This window comes from Paroedura picta, chromosome 4 (assembly GCF_049243985.1).
Source record: "Paroedura picta isolate Pp20150507F chromosome 4, Ppicta_v3.0, whole genome shotgun sequence".
Taxonomy (NCBI): Eukaryota; Metazoa; Chordata; class Lepidosauria; order Squamata; family Gekkonidae; genus Paroedura; species Paroedura picta.
In genome coordinates this window covers 29,914,351-29,935,653 of record NC_135372.1, presented here as the reverse complement: position 1 = coordinate 29,935,653, position 21,303 = coordinate 29,914,351, and the positions used below count along the sequence as shown (strand labels likewise).

Below are 21,303 nucleotides of genomic sequence, written 5' to 3'. Positions count from 1 at the left end.
TTTGACTGGTGCCAGGCCTGGATAGCTTGTGTAAGGTGACCAGATTTAAACATTGGTAAAGCGGGACACCATTGACCGGGGGGGGGGGTTTCTTGATTAAAAATGTGGTCTATATAGAGCAACAAAAAGTTTCATAAAACGCATTGTATTGTAATATATATATATTTTAATTTCAACATAAGTACAATTTGCCAGGTACCCCCAGATGTCCCTTCAAAAGTGGGACAATCTGGTCACCTTAAGCTTGTGTCGCCTTTGAAAGAAAACTATTGAGAGATTCTTTCTTGGTGCCACTTTTATCTCCTCTCTTTCTCCACTACGTCAGGCTTGGTCGAAGAGTCATTTCCTGGAGATCTCTAGAATTATCGTCGGAGTCTTTCTTGTCTACATTCCTGTTTTCTGCATGGAGCGGTAGCTTGAACATCCCATTGTCAGAGTTTTTATGAAGATGAGCTGAGATATGTCTGGGGAGCAAATGACTGACTGGGGACTTGGGAATGTTCAGCCTGGAGAAAAGGAGGTTGAGAGGGGACATGATGGCCCTCAAGTATTTGAAAGGTTGTCACTTGGAGGAGGGCAGGATGCTGTTTCCATTGGCTGCAGAGGAGAGGACACGCAGTAATGGGTTTAAACTACAAGTACAACGATATAGGCTAGATATCGGGGGAAAAATATTTCACAGTCAGAGTACTTCAGCAGTGGAACAGGCTGCCTAAGGAACAGGCTGCCTTCCTGCCTACATCAGCAAATCCCTGGTGAACATGTTCTCCATATCCTGCCTCAGACTCTGTGTGTGCGTGTGCTGGGCCCTACACATACACCCCCACTTGCATTCTTCTTCCTCTGTGACACACTGGTCATTTCACTGCTTAATCTGTGGCATGTTATGATTGGTTAAATATCACCTTCCCCAAAACACTCCCTCTCACTCTTCTCCTCCCTTATTTTCTTAACAAGCCTTGTATGTTTTTTTTAGTATATTTCTGTATGTGTGCTATACTCCATCAACAAAAAATTCCCAGTTTAATACCTGACTGGTTATATTGATCTTTAGGGGAACAATCCCATAAATATTGGTGGACTAGCTTTGTCTCCATACACACACAGCCACATACCTATGGTAGGGATGCCAGCCTCCAGGTGGGACCTGGGGATCCCTTGGAATTACAGCTCATCTCCAGGCCACAGAGGTCAGGTCCCCTGGAGAAAAGGGCTGCTTTGGAGGGTGGATTCCATAGCATTGCACTGCGATGAGGTCCCTCCCCACCCCAAATCCCACCCACTCCCAGCTCCCCGCCCCCTAAAACGTCTCCAGGTACTTCTGAAATCAGAGCCAGCAGCCATACATGTCAGTGAGAAAGGTAGAATATGAACAAAGTAAAAGGTAAAGGTAAAGGTATGCCCTGTGCAAGCACCGAGTCATGTCTGACCCCTGGGTTGACGCCCTCTAGCGTTTTCATGGCAGACTCAATACGGGGTGGTTTGCCAGTGCCTTCCCCAGTCATTACCATTTTACCCCCTAGCAAGCTGGGTACTCATTTTACTGACCTTGGAAGTTTGGAAGGCTGAGTCAACCTTGAGCCGGCTGCTGGGATCGAACTCCCAGCCTCATGGTCAGAGCTTCAGACTGCATGTCAGCTGCCTTACCACCCTGTACCACAAGAGGCTCTAATGAACAAAGTAGGACTCTTTTAATTACTCCTTTTCAAAAATGGGAATGCACCTGCCATTAATCACTAATCTGGACATTGTTATTCCTTTTATGATTTTTGGAACTGGATTTGAACTTGGTGTTATTCTAGGAAGGCCCCTGATTAGGCTAAACATCTTTATTCTGCTGGATATTTCTGGGATACCTTCATGATGCTGTTTACTAATTTACTGCTTGTTATATCTGTGGGTTCACGGATGGAACACCACACTACTGGGCAAACAAACAGCTCTTTATTAGGATAGATTCAAATGAGTAGCCGTGTTGGTCTGAAGTAGCACAATAAAATCAGAGTCCAGTAGCACCTTTAAGACCAACAAAGATTTATTCAAGGCATGAGCTTTCGAGTGCTGAGGAAGAGTGCTTGCATTTGAAAGCTCACGCCTCGAATAAATCTTTGTTGGTCTTAAAGGCGCCACTGGACTCTGATTTTATTTAGCTTTTTATTAGTGATCTCAGCAGTGAGTACACATTGTAGCAGGGGACAAGACGGAAATCCCCCCCAGAAAACCCCAACATATATACACCTGGCAGACAAAGGGATCACCCGTGGCCACATGTGATTGGCTAGGTTGAGGACAATTGATTTAAACCTATGGGATCCCGCAGGCAGGGATCCTTTCAGTGCATTGGCTGGTTTTGCATCTGTCTGGATCCTGACTCAGACATCAAGCTTGGTCCCCGGCAGATCCGCATACATAACGCTGCTCATTTACTCTCTTCTCACATGTGTACTCTGATGATCCCCACTTCACAGGATCTGCAGAAGTGTGAATGCACCCAAAAGCTCACACCCTGAATAAAAGTATGGTCTGAAAGGTGTCACCGGACTCCTTTCAGCTGCTTGTTCAGCTGCTTCAGACCAACCTGCCTGCCCTCCTGCATGTAGGTAAACCTGAACACCTACAGCCCCTGCAGCAAGGGCGGACAAACTGTAGCTCTCCAAGTGTCCATGAACTAAATTACACTAACGCCAGTAGGGGCTCATGGGAAATGTAGTCCACAAACATCTGGAGAGCCAGTTTGGCCACCCCTGCGCCTGGAGGCGGGGCTTATTTGCAGCACGTGGGTTTTGTTAACGCGCAAACGCTATTTATAAATGCAACGTCAATCCCCTATTCTTTCCACGTTCCCTAGCCCATCTTGCACCGCCCACATTTGATGAATGGAAACACTCTTCTAGCCTTCCCTTTCTCTATGGTCGCGCAGAGGTAGGGGATTGTGGTGAGCTTCCGGTTCCTTTCCCCCGTGACTCTCGCGAGAGTTCCTAGGACGAGGGGGAAGCGGAGCGTTCGCGGCGGGGGAGGGCGTTGGCTTCGGCGCGCGTGCGTGTGACGCAGGCGCGTCGCCTCGGCGGCGTCCTATCAGGGCCGAGGACCGCGAAGGTGGCCGAAACTCCCGCCAAATACAAGCGCGAGCGGGGGAAGAGCGGGAGGGAAAAGCGGCCCGGCCGGGGACGCGCGCGCGCACTCGCCTCTGCCCCCCCTCCCCTCCCTGCGGGCATGTCACTTGGGGGGCGAAAGGCCTGAGGCGGCCCCGGTAACGGCACTGGTTTCTCCCCGGGCGGCGGAGGACGGCGAGCGGCAGGTAGGAGGCGGGAGACCCGGCGCTGATGGGGGGTGGCGGAAGCCCTCGCCTCAGTGGCCGGGGAGGACGGGGCTGGGGGAGGCCTGGAGACTTTGGGGGTGGGAGGAGGGTCCTCGGGGGCGTATAACGCTATGGAGCCCGCCCTCCAGAGCCCCCACTTTCTGCAGCAACTGGGGTCTGGAGATCTCGCGGCCTCGCCTGGAGGCTGGCATCTTTGGACCTTGCTCCAAAACCTCCTTTTCCCCCAGGGGAACTGACCTCTGAAGACTGGCATCTCGAGTCCCCCCTCCACAGCAGCCTTTCCTCCAGGGGAACTGAACTCTGTAGTCTAGATATGAGCTGTCATTTCGCGGGATCACCACGTCCTGCCTGGAGGCTGGCATCCCTACATAGAGTCCCCCCACTTTCAATGCAGTCGTGTTCTCCAGGGAAGCTGATCTCTGTCAAATGGAGATGAGCTGTAATTGTGGGGGATCTCTGGGTCCCGCCTGGAGGCTGGCATCCTTGGTGCTTGCTCCAAAACCTCTTATTTTTTCCAGGATAATTGACCTGTGTAGCCTGGAGATGAGCTGTCATTCCAAGGGATCCCCAGGCCCTGCCTGGAGGTTGGCATCCCAGCATATTCCCCTCCAAAACAGGCATTTGCTCTAGGAGAGCGGATCTCTGTCACCTGAAGAAGAGCTGTAATTCTGGGGGATCCCCAGGCCCCACCTGGAATATGACTCTGTTGTCTCCTCCTAGGATTGTCATACTTTCTGTTAAGTTAACAATAGGAGGAAGGAGAAATCTCCCGCCTCAACAAATCTGCCTCCCCCATGGGTTTGATCTGGGGGGAAGCATGTTTGAAGTGGCTATCCCACCGGTCACTGTCCCCTTAAATCTGCACCCCCTAACTTTTTTCGTTCTGATTCCCTCCTTAGAGGTTCAGTGTGGGAAGGTAACCCCCCTTTCAATTCGCATAAAGGGTTAATTCTGGTTGTAGGGAATTAAAATAAAAACCAAATCTGAAGGTTTGGGGGTGGTGATAGGATGAAAGAAAGTGAATTGGAAGGTTTGAATGAATTTTAAATTTTATGTGGAATACAAAATACAATGTAATCTGCTCTGAGTTCCCAAAGATAGGGTGGACAATGAATCCCAAAATAAATAAACTTAAATAAAGATTGGGGTGGGGAAGCTGGAGGGCAGGGTGGATGGGTAGAGGAGATTGATATTAGATGGGATAAGGGGAGAGTGGCAAGGAAAGCTTAGGAGACATCCTCTTGAGAGGGGGGTGTCAAGTTAGGTGAAGAAAGTGTAGGCTGCTGTGGGAGGGGCATAGTGGATGAAGAAGAGTTACTTTTTATATCCCACTTTTCTCTACCAGGAGTCTCAAAATGGCTTACAATAGCCTTCCTTTCCCCACAACAAGCGTCCTGTGAGGTAGGTGGGGCTGAGAAAACCCTGATATTACTGCTCTGTGAGAATAACACTATCAGGATTGTGATGAGCCGAAGGTCACCCAGTTGGCTGCATGTGGAGGAGCGGGGAATCAGGCCTGGCTTGCCAGATTAGCAGCTGCTGCTCTTAACCACTGCACCAAGCTATCAGGATGTTGAGGTGAGGGTTGTCCTGAGGGACATCTGTTTGGCGGAAAGCCAGCTTGGCTTAGTGTTTAAGAACAATGGCTTTTAATCTGGAGAGTCGGGTTGATTCCCACTCTTCCACATGCAGCCATCTGGATGACCTTGAGCTACTGACAGTCCTGTTAGAGCTGTTCTTACAGATCAGTTCTATCAGAGCTCTCTCAGTCCCACCTACATCACAGGGTGTCTGTTGTGGGGAGCAGAAGGGATTTGAAAGCCTCTTTGAGATTACTTAGGGTAATGAAAAGCAGGGTATAAAAGCCAATTCTTCTTTGATGTGTGGGTCTGAGTAAGTCTGGGATCTTGCACAATATATATGTGTACATGGCCAGCCCTGGTGACAAGGAGATATGGATAATCCTGGAGCGAGGTAGTGATGCTAAGGGATCGGGTGAGGCTGAGATACAGAGGTTCTCATTTGGGATCAGAGATTTAGAAGAGGAAGAGGCTCGTAATATGGTTGGAAGGGGATTTAAAGTATTGATTGGGGAGGAATTAAAAGGTGACTGGAAGCATTTATGAAAGTAAGGCTTGTGCAGGGTTCAGAAACTGGACTGAGGATGTGGATATGGAAACTGGTAATTCTGTTCAGAGCCAATAAATAGCAGGGTGGGGATGTCAACATGGAGTGGGGATTGATCCCATGTTTACAGAGTATAGCTGGGGGGCACTGGGGAAGGTTCCATTAGATCAGAGCCTGATGTCTGCATGCACATCTAATTTCAGTAATCTTGTGTGTAGGATTTTGTTTGTGATATTAAATACGTCCTTTCTGTTCTTACGTAGCTATGGAGTGTCGAGCTAAGTCAGCAACTCCAACCAGGAAACTCATACAAGGTAAACGCACTCACATGAGGGGTGGAGAGGAAGTTATTTGATGTCTTGGCATTGCCTTGCTAAATTATTTTCCCTTACAGACAGTTCTTTCTCTAGCATCTTATGTTTAGACTACCCACATAAGTGCTGTTTGCTTACTTGGTTGATTTCAAACCTTGGTATGCTGACGTGAGATGCTACTATTCCAACTAATTACTGATGAGACTCTGCGAATCATCTTATTTATGTTAACAGGATCAGGAGCAACATTCTTATCTTTTCATGGCTAAAGGCAAAAAATGAGAAAAGGAGGGAAAAATATGCCCTGAGTAGTGGCATGTAGGGGGTGGGGGATGGGGAATCTTTTATCATTGAATATTAAACCTGCAGGTGAGCCCTTGTTTGTTTATAACTCTATCCGGTACCTAGGTATTTGATCTGCTTTTTCAATAAAGGAAACCATGAGTAAGTCTTTTAATGAGTTATTTAGAGGTCATTAATTCATAGGATCTCCATAAGTTGAAAGTGACTTGACGACACTTAATAAACACACATATAAAATTAGTATTTTAGAAAATAGTATTTCTACTTGATATCATGTGAAGTGGGTTAGGCTGAGAGATTATGCTTGGCCTGTGGGCACTCTCTGAACTCGGTAGCTTATCCAGGATTTAACCTGGAGTGTCCTTGAATCTACTCTGCCCATGGCAACATATGATTATACAGAGGGGGAGCGGGCTGTTCTTGAGAATGAAAAGCATAGTTCAAATAGGATTCTGCTTCCTTGTATGTAAATTGTGTAACATCTAGTGTAAGAACATAATATTATTTTTTTAGCATAGTATTCTCTGCTGTGACTGGCAGTAAGCCCTTGGGAGGCCAAGAAGTGTGATTCTTAATAACAGTTACCAGGGATCATGTAACCAGAGAGGTCTGAGATTAAACCTGTGGTTTTCTGCCTGGGAAGTCAGCGCTGAGGAGTGGGACATCTTGAGTCAGACTATGGTTCTGTGTAACTCAAAACTGTCTGCTATTATTATTAGAGGAAGAGTTGGTTCTTATATGCCGCTTTTCTCTACCTGAAGGAGTGTCAAAGTGGCTTACAGTTGCCTTTCCTTTCCGCACAACAGACACCCTGTGAGGGAGGTGAGGCAGTGAGTACCCTGATATTACTGAAGAAGAAGAAGAGTTGGTTCTTATGTGCCGCTTTTCTCTACCCGAAGGAGTCTCAAAGCAACTTAACATTCAGCTTCCCTTTCCTCTCCCCACAACAGACACCCTGTGAGGGAGGTGGGGATGAGAGAGCTCTGATATCACTGCTCGGTTGGAACAGCTTGATAAGTGATGTGGAGATTCCAAGGACACCCAGCTGGTTACATGTGGGGGAGCACAGAATCAAACCCGGCTCTCCGCGCTCCTAACCACTACACCAAGCTGGCTCTCTGGGAACTCGTATCAAAATTTCTTTCCTAGCCATGCTTCCTTACCTGGGAATATAAAACTTGGGCATTTTGTGTATATAAAGCTGGTGTTCTGCCACACTGAGATAGAGCCCCTTCTGGCCGGATGTTTAGTCCTTTTCCTAAGTGTGACCCCTTGCTGTTCCAGCTCGGCTGCCTTTCAAGCGTTTGAATCCCGTGCCAAAGGAGAAGCTTGAGGAAGACTCTGGAGTCAAAAAATCAAGGAACTCTCAAAATGTTCTCGATCAAAACAATGCTCAGTGTTCCAGTTTGTCGCATCTGTCACCGGACGATGCAGAGAACAGTTGCCAGGTGGAAACCGAAACACAGTTTGTTCCTAAACTTGTTAACGGGAAGGGTCCACTAGATAGCTACGTGCAGAAAAACAACACAGGCCTGTCGTTACCCTCAATAGACTTGACAGAGGATTCTAGTGACGGACCGAGCAATAAGGAAGATCGCAGCACATCAAAAGCAGAAGATGTCTTGACAGAGAAAGCTAGCCAAGAGATCGCAAGCGAGCGTAGTTCACACAAACACGTGTGCAATAGCCAAGTGGATGTTCTGGCAGAAACTGCTCCTCTTTCCCCCGCTACGACACACCGAGGTGAATTACCAGATGTGTCGCTTTTGGAGACGGATGTTAACAAGGCCAAGGAGGGTGAACTCAAGAATGTCGTGTTCCAGAGGAAAATGCCCGTGGTACTCTTGGAGGATATCATGGCCGTCAGATCCCTCCCAGCGACACCTTTGGAAAGGAGCCTGCCTTCTGGAAACGACACGAGTGGGTCTTCTCATGTAGAGGACTCCTCCTTCAGTTCTCTCTCTTCTACCAACTCCCCGGAGACTCTGCCTGCCCACGAGCAAACAGGAGACACGATTCCCGTAGCCTCTTCAACACCTGTCCGAAAGGTGAGTATCTGTTATGGAAAAGTGGCAAAGATATAGTAGGAATTGTTTTTTGGTTCAAGGAACTTGCAGGGTTGGTCCTTTCTGTTTCCCTTTTCCCGTCTCTCAGGGGTCTTGCCTTGAGTGCTGTTGTTGTTCCATGTTTCTCAGACACAGCACTTGCCTGTTTCTAGTCTGCCATCTGTGGGTTTTCCTGGCAGAGCATGGCATAAAGCAGGGGTGGTCAAACTGCGGCCCTCCAGATCTCCATGGACTACAATTCCCATGAGCCCCTGCCAGCATTTACTGGCAGGGGCTCATGGGAATTGTAGTCCATGGAGATTTGGAGGGCCGCAGTTTGACTACCCCTGGCATAAAGTGAGTTCTTCCAAACTGGCCTTTTGTCACAGGGTATATTAGGCCCAGCTGCACCTTGGTTTGCCTGATGGGTGTCGTAGCAGCCCAAAAGTATATCATTGCATGCAGCTCAGCCCCAGCCTTAGGTGGTCAGACTCATCTTCTATATAGATGTCAAATGTCCTGAAATTTTGTAGCCATGAGTGGGGAGTGGGGATGGAAGTTTGGTGGAAAAGTTGGAAGTATGTGCAATACTTAACTAGCCAAAACTTACTTTAACGCTCTGACAACATATAATGCATCATTTATAACTTGAACCAGAGGTGTCTTATCTGGCCCATGAGCAAATGGTGTGAGGGAGGGAACAGGAAGCAGCTGGGGTGGGGGGTGAGTGGGCAGAGTCACTCTGATTGTGGCCTCAGCACAGCAGAACAACCTTGCCTGCGGTAGTCAAGCAGAACCCCTTTGCTTCTGGGGTCACCTAACTAGTAAGTTAAGAGCCACTGCAGCCGCATTAATGATTGTGGTTCTAAGGTGAGGTGGATGATGGTGGTGGCTGGAGCCTCAGCCACATGCATGGCCTTGTGTGCATAGTGCCTGCTCCCCCATCAGGTGATACAGCTGCCTTTGGCCACATGGGTGTAACACAGCCTGCAAACAATCTCTGGCTGGAATGTTCAGCATCTCCCCACCATGGATCACCTGGTGGCTTAGGCAGCCACCACCACATAGGCCTCTCCAGCTTATTGAGCTTTGCTTGGTCTGGGTGCTGCCATGTGCTTGGCCTTGGACTGGGGCTGCCAGTGTCCCTACTTCGTCAGGCGTGGGGGGAGGGGGTTAGTTTATGTCTTCCTAGTCCTCTTCCATGATGGTTCAGGGGCAGGGAGGAGCTCACAGCACCCAGCCACTGTGTCTTGACCCTAGAACTCATGGCATTGGATTCGGGAGCAGGCTGGGAAGGGTTTGCCCCCTTCCCGGCTGCATAAGAGCATCTGCCCAGCACCGCACAGCTGGCTGCAGTCTGCCCATGCAGGCTTTCTTCTGCATCTCCCCACTCCCAACCCGTGAGGACACACCAACTCCGAGCTTACGACAGCTTCTGTTGTTTTTAAAGTTTATATCTCTGGTACCTCGCATTAGATTTTATGTCACACGTGACCCAGACAAATCACATTTATGTCAGATCTGGCCCTTGTAACAAATGAATCTGACACCTCTGACTTAGATGATTGTACTAATTGGCATATTTGTAAAAAAATCTGTAGCCTAAATAAAGCCAGGAAAGGATGGTGGGAGGAGCTGGAACTCATCGCCTACCTGATTGGGCCCTTAGAGTCACTTGCCGCAGGGCACCAATCAGGCAGGGGATGGCCTACCTCTAATTGCCTCCACCTCCCTGATTGGCTCTCAGGGAGGGCACTCACACCCCTAGAGGACTAATCAAGTAGGGGATACACTGTCCCTAACTGCCTTTCTGCTTCCCAAGCACACGAAGAGGCGGCGGTCAGGAAAGACAGCCCCAGTCCGAGCAGCCCTGCCACAGCCTTGCCAGGGCTGACAAGGAGTGCCTGCCTGAGCTCACTCCCACCCCAGCCAGCCTCGCTGCAGCCTGACAAGCCCTCGGTGGAGCTGCCTGGGTGAGGGATAGGCAGGAGGCGCCCACCTGAGCTTGCTCCCACCCCAGCCAGCCTTGCCAGGGAGGTGGGGGTGGAAACAACAGCCTGTTGTATTTTTTTATATAATGGGCTGCTAGTTTAAATATAAAAGCCTTCTTTTTCTACAGATCAAGTGTCAAACACCCAATGTATGCTGTGATACCCTGGGTTACTTAAATGTTATCATGTGTATCTCCGTGTTCGATATTTGAGAAGTAGGGCGAAATAAAAGACAGAAAGAGTCTTTCACCACAATATGATTAGCAACATATTTAGATTCTGAAAGAAGCTTTATACCATTGCGTCATTGAACTCTTTCAGTATTCTGTTACAAATTAACTATGAACAAAATTTGTCACACTTAAACAAAAACACATACGGTATTGGAAAATGCCTTCAGCAAGCCAGGGCAATAACCCGTTTATTTCCCAGTCTGTGCATTGGTTTTTTAGCTCTTTGAGGAAAAGGGAAGAGTCAGTTTTTAATACCCTACTTATTTCTGCCATAAGGAATCCCGTAGCCACTTACAATTCCCTTTCCCTTTGTCTCCCCACAACCCTGCAAGGTAGAGAGAGTAAGGCTGAGAGAGTTCTGAGAGAATTGTAACTGGCCCAGAGTCACCACAACACCATGCTTGCTGTCTGCAGAGATTGACCACAGGGCTAGGTCAAGAGGATAGTGGATTTGGGGCCAGATCAAAGCCATCACAGACAGTTACAAATGTCTGCTCCTCTCTTTGGAGCTAAAAGCAGCCTCTTTAATGAACAGATTTATCTTGGTTTTGAGTGTATTCTCCATGCTGGTGTACACACACATGCATGTGGTGGGCCATGCTGTCAACTGGGAGATAATTTAAGGGTGACCCTATACGGTTTTCAGAGACATGTTGCCGTTGCGTCACAGTCCTAGATTCCTTGATGGCTTCATATCAGAGTATGAACCAAGGCCTACCCTGCTTAATTTCTGAGATCTGATGAGATTGGGCTAGGCTGGCCCATCCAGGCCAGGCCACAGACAAATATGCATATAGGAATGATCTTCAAACTAGGGGCCAAGTCCAGTGTATTCAGGAATACACAGGGTGCTAGATTGTGGGGGTGGAGGACTTGGAAAGGCTGCAGGCAGCTGTTAGGGAACTCACCGCCAGGGGCAGCTCTCACTCAGCAGAGATCTGCAGCCTCCGAGCCTCCAAGGGAAGTGGGAGGAGGAGGGGCTGCTCAGGGGTGGGGGACAGAAGGCGATTGGTTGGCCGCTGGACAGACAGGCAAGCCGGGTGAAGGAGGAGGCACTTGGGCGGGACAGCCACCCTGAGTGGTGTTAAGCACTGAGTGGCACTTAAGCCATGCGACACACTCCTCCTCCAAGCCCTCACCAGAAATATATTACGTGGAACAGCTGTGTTAGCTTACACAGAATACATTTTAGATGAGCAAGACTTTTTTGAGTAAAATTCTTTTTAGTAGAAAATATGTAATTAGACTTTTTGTTTTAGTGCTTCCCAGAGTTTCTAGCTTTTCTTTTGGAAAAATGTGGGGGTGGGGAGGGTTGTCCTTGGGAGAAAAAGAGGGTTTTCCTGCCATTCCTTTCTTGGACCCTCACATATCTTTTCCTAAAGCCAGTGTAAATTAGCTTTATAAAACACATTTCATCAAGCATGAGCCAAACAAAACTCGGAGAGACAGGTGGTGATCAAAGTTTCAAATATTTAGCTCTCTTTCTACACTATTTTTCCTCATGAGTTAGGCTGATGCTCAGGTATCTGTACTGTGCTTACAGTTTTGGAGGGATGCCAGCAGGAGCCCAGGTAAAATGACTTAATAGCAGTCAGTTGGCCATTCCTGATATCCTGGCTAAACTGACATTTATCATCTGGCTCGGTTCCAAGATTCTCATGTTGCAAGGTGCTGCCAGCAATTCAAGCAGAAAATGGGTGTCTCATTTCTTTAAATGCTCAGATAATTGCATCCATAGGCTTCCTTTCCATTGACCTTTAGCCCCAGGAGAGGAAGGATGTGGTTTAGGTTGCTGTTGGAATGGGACTAAAATAGGTGGTGGCATGCTATGGAAATGAATGGCCATTTTTGGGAGACAGGTGCCTGAGTTACAAAGCAATATTCTCTCCTTCAGGGTTTAAAGAGGCTTCAGGAACAACCAATTTTAACATGATTGCTTTGGGTCTCCTTTTCCTATAATACTGTATGTCTTTAATTTGTTTCACAAAAATTGTATCCTGCTTGCTTGTCTACCCTCCCAAGGGTCACCACATGCTGAAAACATCCCAAGGAGAAATGACCTCTTGAACACAGCCTAGTGCAGGGGTAGTCAAACTGCGGCCCTCCAGATGTCCATGGACTACAATTCCCATGAGCCCCTGCCAGTAAATGCAAATGCTGGCAGGGGCTCATGGGAATTGTAGTCCATGGACATCTGGAGGGCCGCAGTTTGACTACCCCTGGCCTAATGGGTCCAGTTGATTATTGTGCACCCCTCCAATTGTCGAAAGATTTTGTGCTTGTGTGTAGAGTGAGGATCTTTGGCTGTGTTTAGTTTTTTTTCAATCCACAGTAGCAGACTCTCACTGTGGATTGGGCATCATTTAAGTCAGTGGTTCCCAACCGTTTTGGGTAATGTGATCCACAAATTCAAATTTACATAATGAACCCCCATGGTTTTTGGGGTCCCTAGGCAAACTATAACCTTGGCACCCACCTAGTTCAGCACTCCCATTTTCCACAGTGGCTAATCCAGATGTTCTTTAAAAGCCAACAAATATCTCACAAAGGGTGCAGCTGCCCCTTTTACAAATGCCAGGCATATGCAGGTGGATTTCCAGCCTTCAACCACCCTCTCCTTCTCTATTCCTCCATCTGATTCTCTAAGAAATACACTACAAAAATATCAGAACATGTTCTACTTGATCCACATGTACATACAGTGAAGAAGAAATACCAATTAAGGCAGTGGTCCCCAACCCCCGGTCCGGGAACCGGTCCCAGTCCGTGGATCAGTCAGTACCGGTCCTCGGCTCCTCCTCGTCCTCCTCCCTGGCTGCTGCCTCAGGGGCTGCCCTGCCACTGGCTCACCTTTGTTGCTCTTCAGTGGCTGCCATGGCTGGGGCTCCCCCTTGGTGGCACTGCGCAGCTGCTGCTGGCAGCGCCCCCCAGCGGACGGTGGGAAGTCAGGGACACCGGCGGGAAATCAAGCGGAGCAGGGGCTCAGGCGGCAGCGGTGACATCCCTTGGCAAAATACTACCCCCCCGGGCCTCAGTAAAATTGTCAAGCGTTGACCGGTCCCCGGTGATAAAAAGGTTGGGGACCACTGAACTAAGGTATGAAATGGAAGTGACTGCACCCAGTGTCAGATCTTGATTTCCGAAATATAAAACAGAGCAATGGAAAAGGCAAGGGATTAAGTCAGGCTCTCTCAGCCAGGGTTTAATAAAATCCTCGACGGCCCTGGAAGGGTTTTGTGAATGGGTGGGAATTAAATTTTCCTATATTTTTAAACATTTGTTAAACCCACACATGGTCACGTCAGCCTCTCCCCCTCCGAAAATGGCCATTGATAAGCCTGGCTTATCCTGGAGGGGGCCTAGGTAGGCATGTACACAGCTATGCTTCCCAACCATATTGCACCTTTTCTAGGCTTTCTCGAAGCCTGAAGAATGTTTCAGGGGATTCTCAATGGTAAAAAAACTGAGAAAGGCTGGATTAAGTGATGGGTGGGCCCTTGACCCACTTTTGGGTCTTGACTCAGGCTGGAAAGCACCGCTTTAATGGGCTGGTTACTTCCAACTGATTTGATTTAAAACCTTGTGGCCGATTGGGGGCGTGTTTTGAAGCATCTGGACAGTTTGCTTTTCAATTGTGTTTTTAATGCAAGAATATACCGAAATTGGAAGGTGGGGGGGGGGGGGTAGGGAGAGGGGCTAAAGCATTTGTTTGTGTCTCTCTTGCATAGGGGGTGCTTCTTCTTTAATGGTTCCTGCGTGGGAAGTGGGAGGTACTTGTGCCAGCTTTGTTACAGCTCAAATGAAGAATCTCTCTTGTCCATGGCTTTTCCTTGAAGAGAGGTCAAAATGTAAATTTAAGAACAATTCTATTCTTGAAGCAGGAATAGGATAATGTAATGGATCCCGTATTGCTTATAGCAGAATTCTCTGTGGAATTAACTTCAATCCCATTGGGCTTAGATTGGAGTAAATTTCTTCATAGGGGCTGCAGTGAACATCACACATTGGGTTAAGACCTTGTCTGGTGCAAGAATCAAGTAGCATTCTTGGGGTTTTGGCCAGCCGAATGTTGCCCTTGAGTTTAAATCCAAAGTCACCCATTCAGCTTGATGACAGAAGGGCAATGTGAACCCAGATCTCCCAGTAACTAATTTAAATAAATAAATCTTTATTCATGCCGCCTGCCTTTCTTGTGAGGCTCAGGGTGGGTAACATAAATCAATAAAATGTAGTCCTAGATCACATTAAACATTAAAACCATACATTACATTAAAAACACTTTACAATACCCCCGCACATCTGCTGGGTGATTGACAGCACCGCACTGGCTGCCAACACACAAATAGCAACAGAGTGATGTTGTGTAAAAGGAAGAGGAAAGCTTCATTACCTTGCATTAGAAAAGGATAGGTAGACCTCATTGATCATACCAGAAAGAAGACATTGGTTGTATTGGAGGGGAAAAGAGCCCGGAAAATATGCATGATAATTTGAATAAGGAAGTGACAAATTTGGATTATTTTGTTACTGTTGAAAAATTCATTGTTGCACAGTCTTGTTTTGGGAGCGCTTCAATCCTGTGACTTCTTACTTGGATATAAATTCTATGCACAGTTACAGTATGTATGGTAACAACATCAGAATACATTAAGAGGGAGATGGTTACTTTTGTCTGTTGCATTAATAGCTGGTCCTGCTCTGGTTAATAGAATGTTTTGAGGGAAAATTTGGAAATTTAAGACATAATTTTTGTTGTTCTAATTAAAGTTGGTTTCTTAAAAATCCACAGCTGTTTATTTCAGCCTTTGACTTTGAGTTTCACTGATATCAAAAAATGGAGGCTTTTTTGCGGTTGAAATAGGCTTCCCTGCTCTCCTCACATCTTTGTTCCTTAATTTTGTCTTGAAACACTCAACAACATTCTGCATCCAAGGCAGGTGTGAAGCAAGAGGTGTTGGAAGCTGTATTGTGGGAGTAGCTCTCTGAAACGCATTGAGTACCTCTTGCATTTTGCATTCTACCACATGTGGAAGTATTTTTCCAATATCAACATAAGTGCATTGGTTCTTTCACTATTTCGTCAAATGCAACAGCAGTGAAAAGGCTGTCAATACAGTTGTTTCTAGATCTTGACCCTAAAGGATTTAGTCATGATGTAAACTTGATTGTGTAACTATTTTTTGCTTTCAAGGGGGCAGCATCAGTCACTGCAAAAGCAAAAATGTCACAAGAGTTATTGGACACTGCCCCATTGGTGCTGTAGAACCAATGCAATCCTAACACACTTTTAGAACCAGTGTGGTATAATGGCTAGTGCTAGATTAGGACCGAGGAGACCCAGTTCAAACCTTTAGCTCCTAGGGTGACTTTGGGCCGGTTGCTCCCTTTTGGTCTATTCTACCTCATAGGGTTGTTGTGAGGATAAAGTAGAGAAGACAATTATGTACAGAGTGTCATCTCCTGAGAGAAAGGGCAGCTAAGATTCTTTCCCCCCTCCAAATCTCCATTGTTTCTATTTTGTAGGGTGAATAAGCTTCCACATCACCCTCCACAGACCTATGGTAATTATTTACAACTCACTGATATCCAAAGGAACCCACTCTCTCAATTTACAAAAGTTCTCGCATAATTTATTGTTACCTGAGGTGGCCTACAAAGGACTCTTTCCAAATTCTGATTACAGCACTGACGGATTCATCTTAATTTATCACATTTGTATCCTACGCTTCTTCCAAGGAATTCAGATCAGCATAAAGCATTTTTCATTCTATCCTCCCAGTTCCCCTGCCAGATGGATTAGCTGAGAGTGAATCACTGGTCCAAAGTCATCCACTAAACTCCCTGAACAAAAGATGATTTCAGCACCAAATCAGATATTCCATCCACTGCACCGGTTTTTCCTAGTATCTTACATTGATATGTGGATATATTTTGCATTTGAGCTTATAGGTGTGTCTACCGTTTTCCTCCTTTCCCCCCTCCAAATTTTGGTTTAAAGTGCTACACTCACTTTGAGTGCCCCAATTTTCCCTCTTTGGTCTTAGTGGTGCACATAAGCAATTTGGTGCTTTACGGAAGCACCAGTGTTGTACATACATCTGTGTGCTTCTCATTTCCAGGTGAACCAGAAAAGCCAGCGGAGCGCTGCAGAAAAGGAGAAGCTAAGGCTGCAGAAAGTAAGGCTTTTTCTGGTTACAAAAAAATCAAAATAAAAAAGGTTTACCATTCTTTAGCAGTACCTAGCTGTACCTCTCTGCTTTTCCGTGCTCAACTTTGGATCTCATCTCCATGTGGTAGGACTTCTACCGAGAAGCTGGACCTCTCTGCTTTATTTGTCTGGTGCCACATGTTCTCAGTTCCGTTCTTCAGTAGCTTGCATAAATGTTGGGTCCTTTTGCCGGGGTCACTTCTCAAAAGGATGCAAACCCTAACACACTCTCCTCCTTTCTCCCCCCCCCCCCCTGCCAATTTCTCAACTTCGTGCCAATTGATTTTATTGTGCAGGGGTATGTAAATTGCTTGTGTGAACATATCCTGGTTGGTTTCCACTGTCCTGCGAACAAGACTGTGTGTGTTTGTGCGCACACATGTGTTATGGATGGCACGATTTCACTTTCTATGCGGTATCAAAAAGGCTTACTTTCAACAACCCAAATGGGGATTCAGCAAGCCATAGAGTGACCAGGCAAAGAAGACACAGGAATGCAGTCAGTTGAGACTGACATACAGGAGGAAGAAGCTCTTTCTTGTGTTTGAATACAGAGATCAAATGCCTCATGGACTTCTGCGTCCGTCTTAAGTATTGCATGCATTCTGTCCTCCGTTTTAGTGATAGGGCCATTGCCAGTGTGCTGTCTGAAGATGTAAACATGGTTAGCACCAAGCTGCCGTTTCTAATGCAGTTGAGAGGGAATTTTCAGACTATAGTCCTCAGTTGGCAGAGTTAATTCAGTACCTGAACTGGACCGTTCTCGGTGGAGAAACATTGCCGTTTCAGAGGATTTTGTAGTGATGCTTGCCCAGGGTCAGTGATAATTCTTTTCAGACTTTTCAAAGTGTCCTGTGAAATGTGTTCTTGATGGTAGGTGGTGATGTTGGAATAACTTGCTAATCTGTGTTTAGGGTCAGCTGGTACCCTGTGGAATTGCACTTCCTCCCCTGTGGAAATTCTCTTTCTGTTTAAGAAGTTAGCATCTACTGTGCCCTCAGGGCTGGTTGTGACAGATGCACCTTCCAGGTTGCAAATTAGAGATCAGAAGGGGTTAACAGTATCCTAGGTCTCTTTCCCCTTTCTGTTGCTCTCCCCTGTAGTTGATTAGCTAGCAGGAAGCCTAGGGTGTCTTCTCAGCCTGAATCTGGCCCTTATGAGTATGCCTGCCCTTCCTTTGGAGGCACTCCAATGCTCAGGGCTCTCCCAAGACATGCCTTGAGCTTTTGGGCAGACCCAGCACAGCCATGTTGGCTGACAGGGACGAGGCTGAATCCTGATGTATGCAGGCCATTGCCAGGTAGGCTGCTACAGCAGATCCTCTCCTCTTCACCTCTTGCAAGTCCAGGGGTCTTGGGGGCCACCCGCACACAGAAATTCCAGCATTTTTGCTAACCACGGCTGGCACCAAACCAGAGTTTGCCAGTGTGATTAAAAGCAGGAGGAGCCCTCCAGCCAACGGGGCGCACTGAGATGCCAACCGCAGCTTGGTGCTACATCTGCACCAAACTGTATATTTGGATACATTTGTACAAGACATCTTAACTGTGATTATTTTGGAGATTTACTTGTGACTGTCTGGGTAATTTCCTTACTTTACAAATTATTATTTTTTTTTTGGAATTGGTCTGAGCAACAAACCTGTGGCTAGTTTAGGCAGTTTTTGTGTTGTAGATGAAGCAACTGCTTTAAAAAAAAACATTTGACTGGTTTGATAATGGGCCGAGCTGTTATCTGTTTCCTAGTTCTTCTCTCCCCCACTTTGAGTTGTATGCCTGTATTGCCCCCTCTTTCTGTGACGTTCTTGTTTGGAAGTATACCGGCTGAGTCCTCTCTCTTTGGCTACCCAGGATCAAGAACGTGCAGATAAACTCCAGAAGCTGCAGGCTGAACGAGAGGAGAAGGAAAGGCTGAAAGAGGAGGCAAGAGCTGCCAAAGAACGCTCCCGGGAGGAGGCAAAGAGGAAAAAAGAAGAAGAGAAGGAACTGAAGGAGAAGGAGAGGAAGGAGAAAAAGGAAAAAGATGAAAGAGAGAAGGCTGAAAAGTTACGAGCAAAAGAAGAAAAAAGGAAGGAGAGGCAAGAAGCACTGGAGTAAGTAGGTCTTCTTATGAGCGTTCAATGAGAAGTTTTCAGGTTCTCTCAGTAGCTCAAAGCCCCCCTTCCCCCCAAAAAATGGTGTTGATTCCTTTTTCTTATAGCAGGTTGTCTGTTGAGTGTGTATGTATATATATAAAATAATCTAGTACTTTTAAAAATCCTACCCTTTCTCCAAGGAGACTAGGGCAATTTAGGTTTGGCATCCCCAACATGTTTGAGCCTGTGGCACTTTGGTGAATTTTGAGAGAGAGTGGTGAGCACCCCTTTTCAGCAGACAGGGCCAAAACAGCTTCAATTTGCAAAAAGAATCACAGACAGAAGGAGGGAGAGAAAAATAGAATAGGGAATAAAAGAAGAAAAGCCTGAAGGAAGAAGGAAACTAAAAGCTTAAGAGCTCACCAGTCCTTGCGATCCTTCCTTTTCAGCCTTGGAAAGTCAATAACAAGCCTAGCCTTACAGTGATCACACCCATTTTCTGAAAAGCTTGGCTGACATTGGGGCGGCCAGGAACACCATGTTGGGGAATCCTGGCACATGTGGCGTTTGGCAATCTTACAGCTGTTAATTTTGTCCATCACTTAAGATTTAAGGCCTGCCTTATCTCACAGTCTTGTGGGTGGGTAAACAGCAGCTTTTGACTACCTCTTCCCCTAGCATAGCCATCTTTGTGTCCCCAAAGCACACCTCCAAACATCTGGCTCCACCTCTGTGCCGATCATGGCTTAGCAAGTCATGCTGGAGTGCTGTTTTGGTGTCTTTTCTTGAAAATGGGCTTTATTTCAAAGGGCGAAACTTGAAGAGAAAAGGAAAAAGGAGGAGGAGAAACGGTTGAAAGAGGAAGAGAAGGTAATGATCATTTTCTCTGTCCTTTAGGTTGGTATTTGCAGTGAACGGGATGGGTATGTTCCCTTGTCTTGTGCTTAAAGCTGCTATGACAATCTTCTTAACTTTATTCACAGCGCATCAAGGCAGAGAAAGCGGAAATCACTCGGTTCTTCCAGAAACCAAAGACCCTACCTGTTCCGAAGGTGAGGCTCTTACTGATGCAGATAGCTCTTTATCTACTATGTTTTTCATTTTGTTTAAACCAATTCAGGGCACTGTCTGTTGTAATACTGCTTTTTGTGGTTTCCCCTTAAAGCTTAGAGGAGCTAGTACTTTCTTTTAAGCACTGTAAGAATGCAGGTTCTCCCCACTCCCCCCTGGAATGTGTGAATAGTTTATCTGAGTTCTTATAGCTGGAATGAAATATGTTGGGTTTTTGGGAGATCTCAGCAGCTGTATATAGCACTGTTTGCAAGCCTAAAACATTTTTTTCTTGCAAGACACATACCTACTAGTCTCTGTGTACCCTCTTCCTCTGATCCAATTTGTTAGTCTAACTGAGAGAGACACCATTGGAGAGCTGACAGAGAGGACAAGGGATTGAATGGTGTGATGTTGAACTTGTAATTAGCTTCCTACTGAGATGGCCCAGGCTAGCATGATCTTATCTGATCTCAGAAGGTAAGTAGTGTTGGCCCTGGTTAATATTTCAATGGGAGCCCACCAAGGAAATCCAGGGTTGCTATGCAGGGACAGACAATGGCCTGGAGAACCCCATGAGGGGCTACTATAACTTGACTGAAACTTGATACTTTTTTCACCTTACCTGTTAATGAAGAAAAAGGGGATGGTTTCCAGAAACAAATATGAAATCCTGCTAAGGTGTTATGGTAATGAAGCCATGAAGGCATGTATTTTTTAGAAAATATTTTAAGAACATTAGAAGGAATCATGCTGGAACAGACCAAAAGTCCATCTGGTCTAGCATTCAGTTTCCAGCAGTGGCCAGTAAGATGCCTCTGAGAGGCCCCACAAGCATGGAAGAAGGTAACAGATCTTCCTTGCTTTTTTCCTACTTGTTACTGTTAGGTGGATCGAGAACTGGTTGACCAAAGGGTGCTTGTAAATGGTTCATCATCTTGGAGAGGAGCGACAAATGGAGTGCCTCAGGGATCTGTCCTGGGCCCTGTGTTGTTCATAAATGTTTTAGATGAAGGAATAGAGAGGGTGTTTATTAAATTTGAAGATGAAACTAAACTGGGAGGGGTAGCAAACACACCAAAAGACAGAATCAGGATACAGGATGATCTAGACAGGCTGGAAAACTGGACTAAAATGAATATAATGAATTTTAACAGTGCAAAATGTAAAGTTCTGCATTTAGGTAGGAAAAATCAAATGCATCACTATAGGAGGAGTGAGACTTGTCTTGGCAGTAGTGTGTGTGAAAAGGATCTGGGGGTCAGAAGTGTGTCTCGGTAGCTAAAAAGGCGAATAGGATTTTGGGCTGTATTAAAAGAAGCATAGTGTCCAGATCACGCAAGGTGATGTTACAACTTTACTCCTCTCTGGTTAGACCTCACTTGGAGTACTGTGTTCAGTTTTGGGCACCATAACTGAAGAAGGATGTAGAGAAACTGGAGTGTGTCTAGAAGAGGGCTACAAAGATTGTGAAGGGTTTTGACACCAAGTCATATGAGGAAAGGTTGAGGAAGCTTGGTCTGTTTAGCCTAGAGAGAAAACAATTAAGAGGTGATGTGATAACCATCTTCAAATACTTGAAGGGCTGTCATATAGAAGATGGAACAGAGTTGTTTTCTGTTGCCCCAGAGGGTCTGAC

The 21,303-nt window shown here is 46.4% G+C and overlaps 1 protein-coding gene across 2 annotated transcripts in view; it reads left to right on the top strand.

The window, feature by feature from the left end:
• Positions 1 to 3,038: 3,038 nt before the first annotated feature.
• CHAF1A (chromatin assembly factor 1 subunit A) overlaps positions 3,039 to 21,303 on the top strand; it is a 36,153-nt gene continuing 17,888 nt past the window's right edge. Inside the window, exons 1-7 of one of the 2 annotated variants that reach the window (XM_077332169.1) lie at positions 3,042 to 3,298; positions 5,710 to 5,760; positions 7,348 to 8,111; positions 16,452 to 16,508; positions 18,391 to 18,632; positions 19,424 to 19,484; positions 19,598 to 19,666. In XM_077332169.1, coding sequence (XP_077188284.1) covers positions 5,712 to 5,760; positions 7,348 to 8,111; positions 16,452 to 16,508; positions 18,391 to 18,632; positions 19,424 to 19,484; positions 19,598 to 19,666 — 1,242 coding nt within the window. In that variant the 5' untranslated portion in view covers positions 3,042 to 3,298; positions 5,710 to 5,711. Of the gene's footprint in view, positions 3,299 to 5,709; positions 5,761 to 7,347; positions 8,112 to 16,451; positions 16,509 to 18,390; positions 18,633 to 19,423; positions 19,485 to 19,597; positions 19,667 to 21,303 lie in introns of both variants that reach the window. The other variant, XM_077332170.1, reaches the window with a different exon arrangement.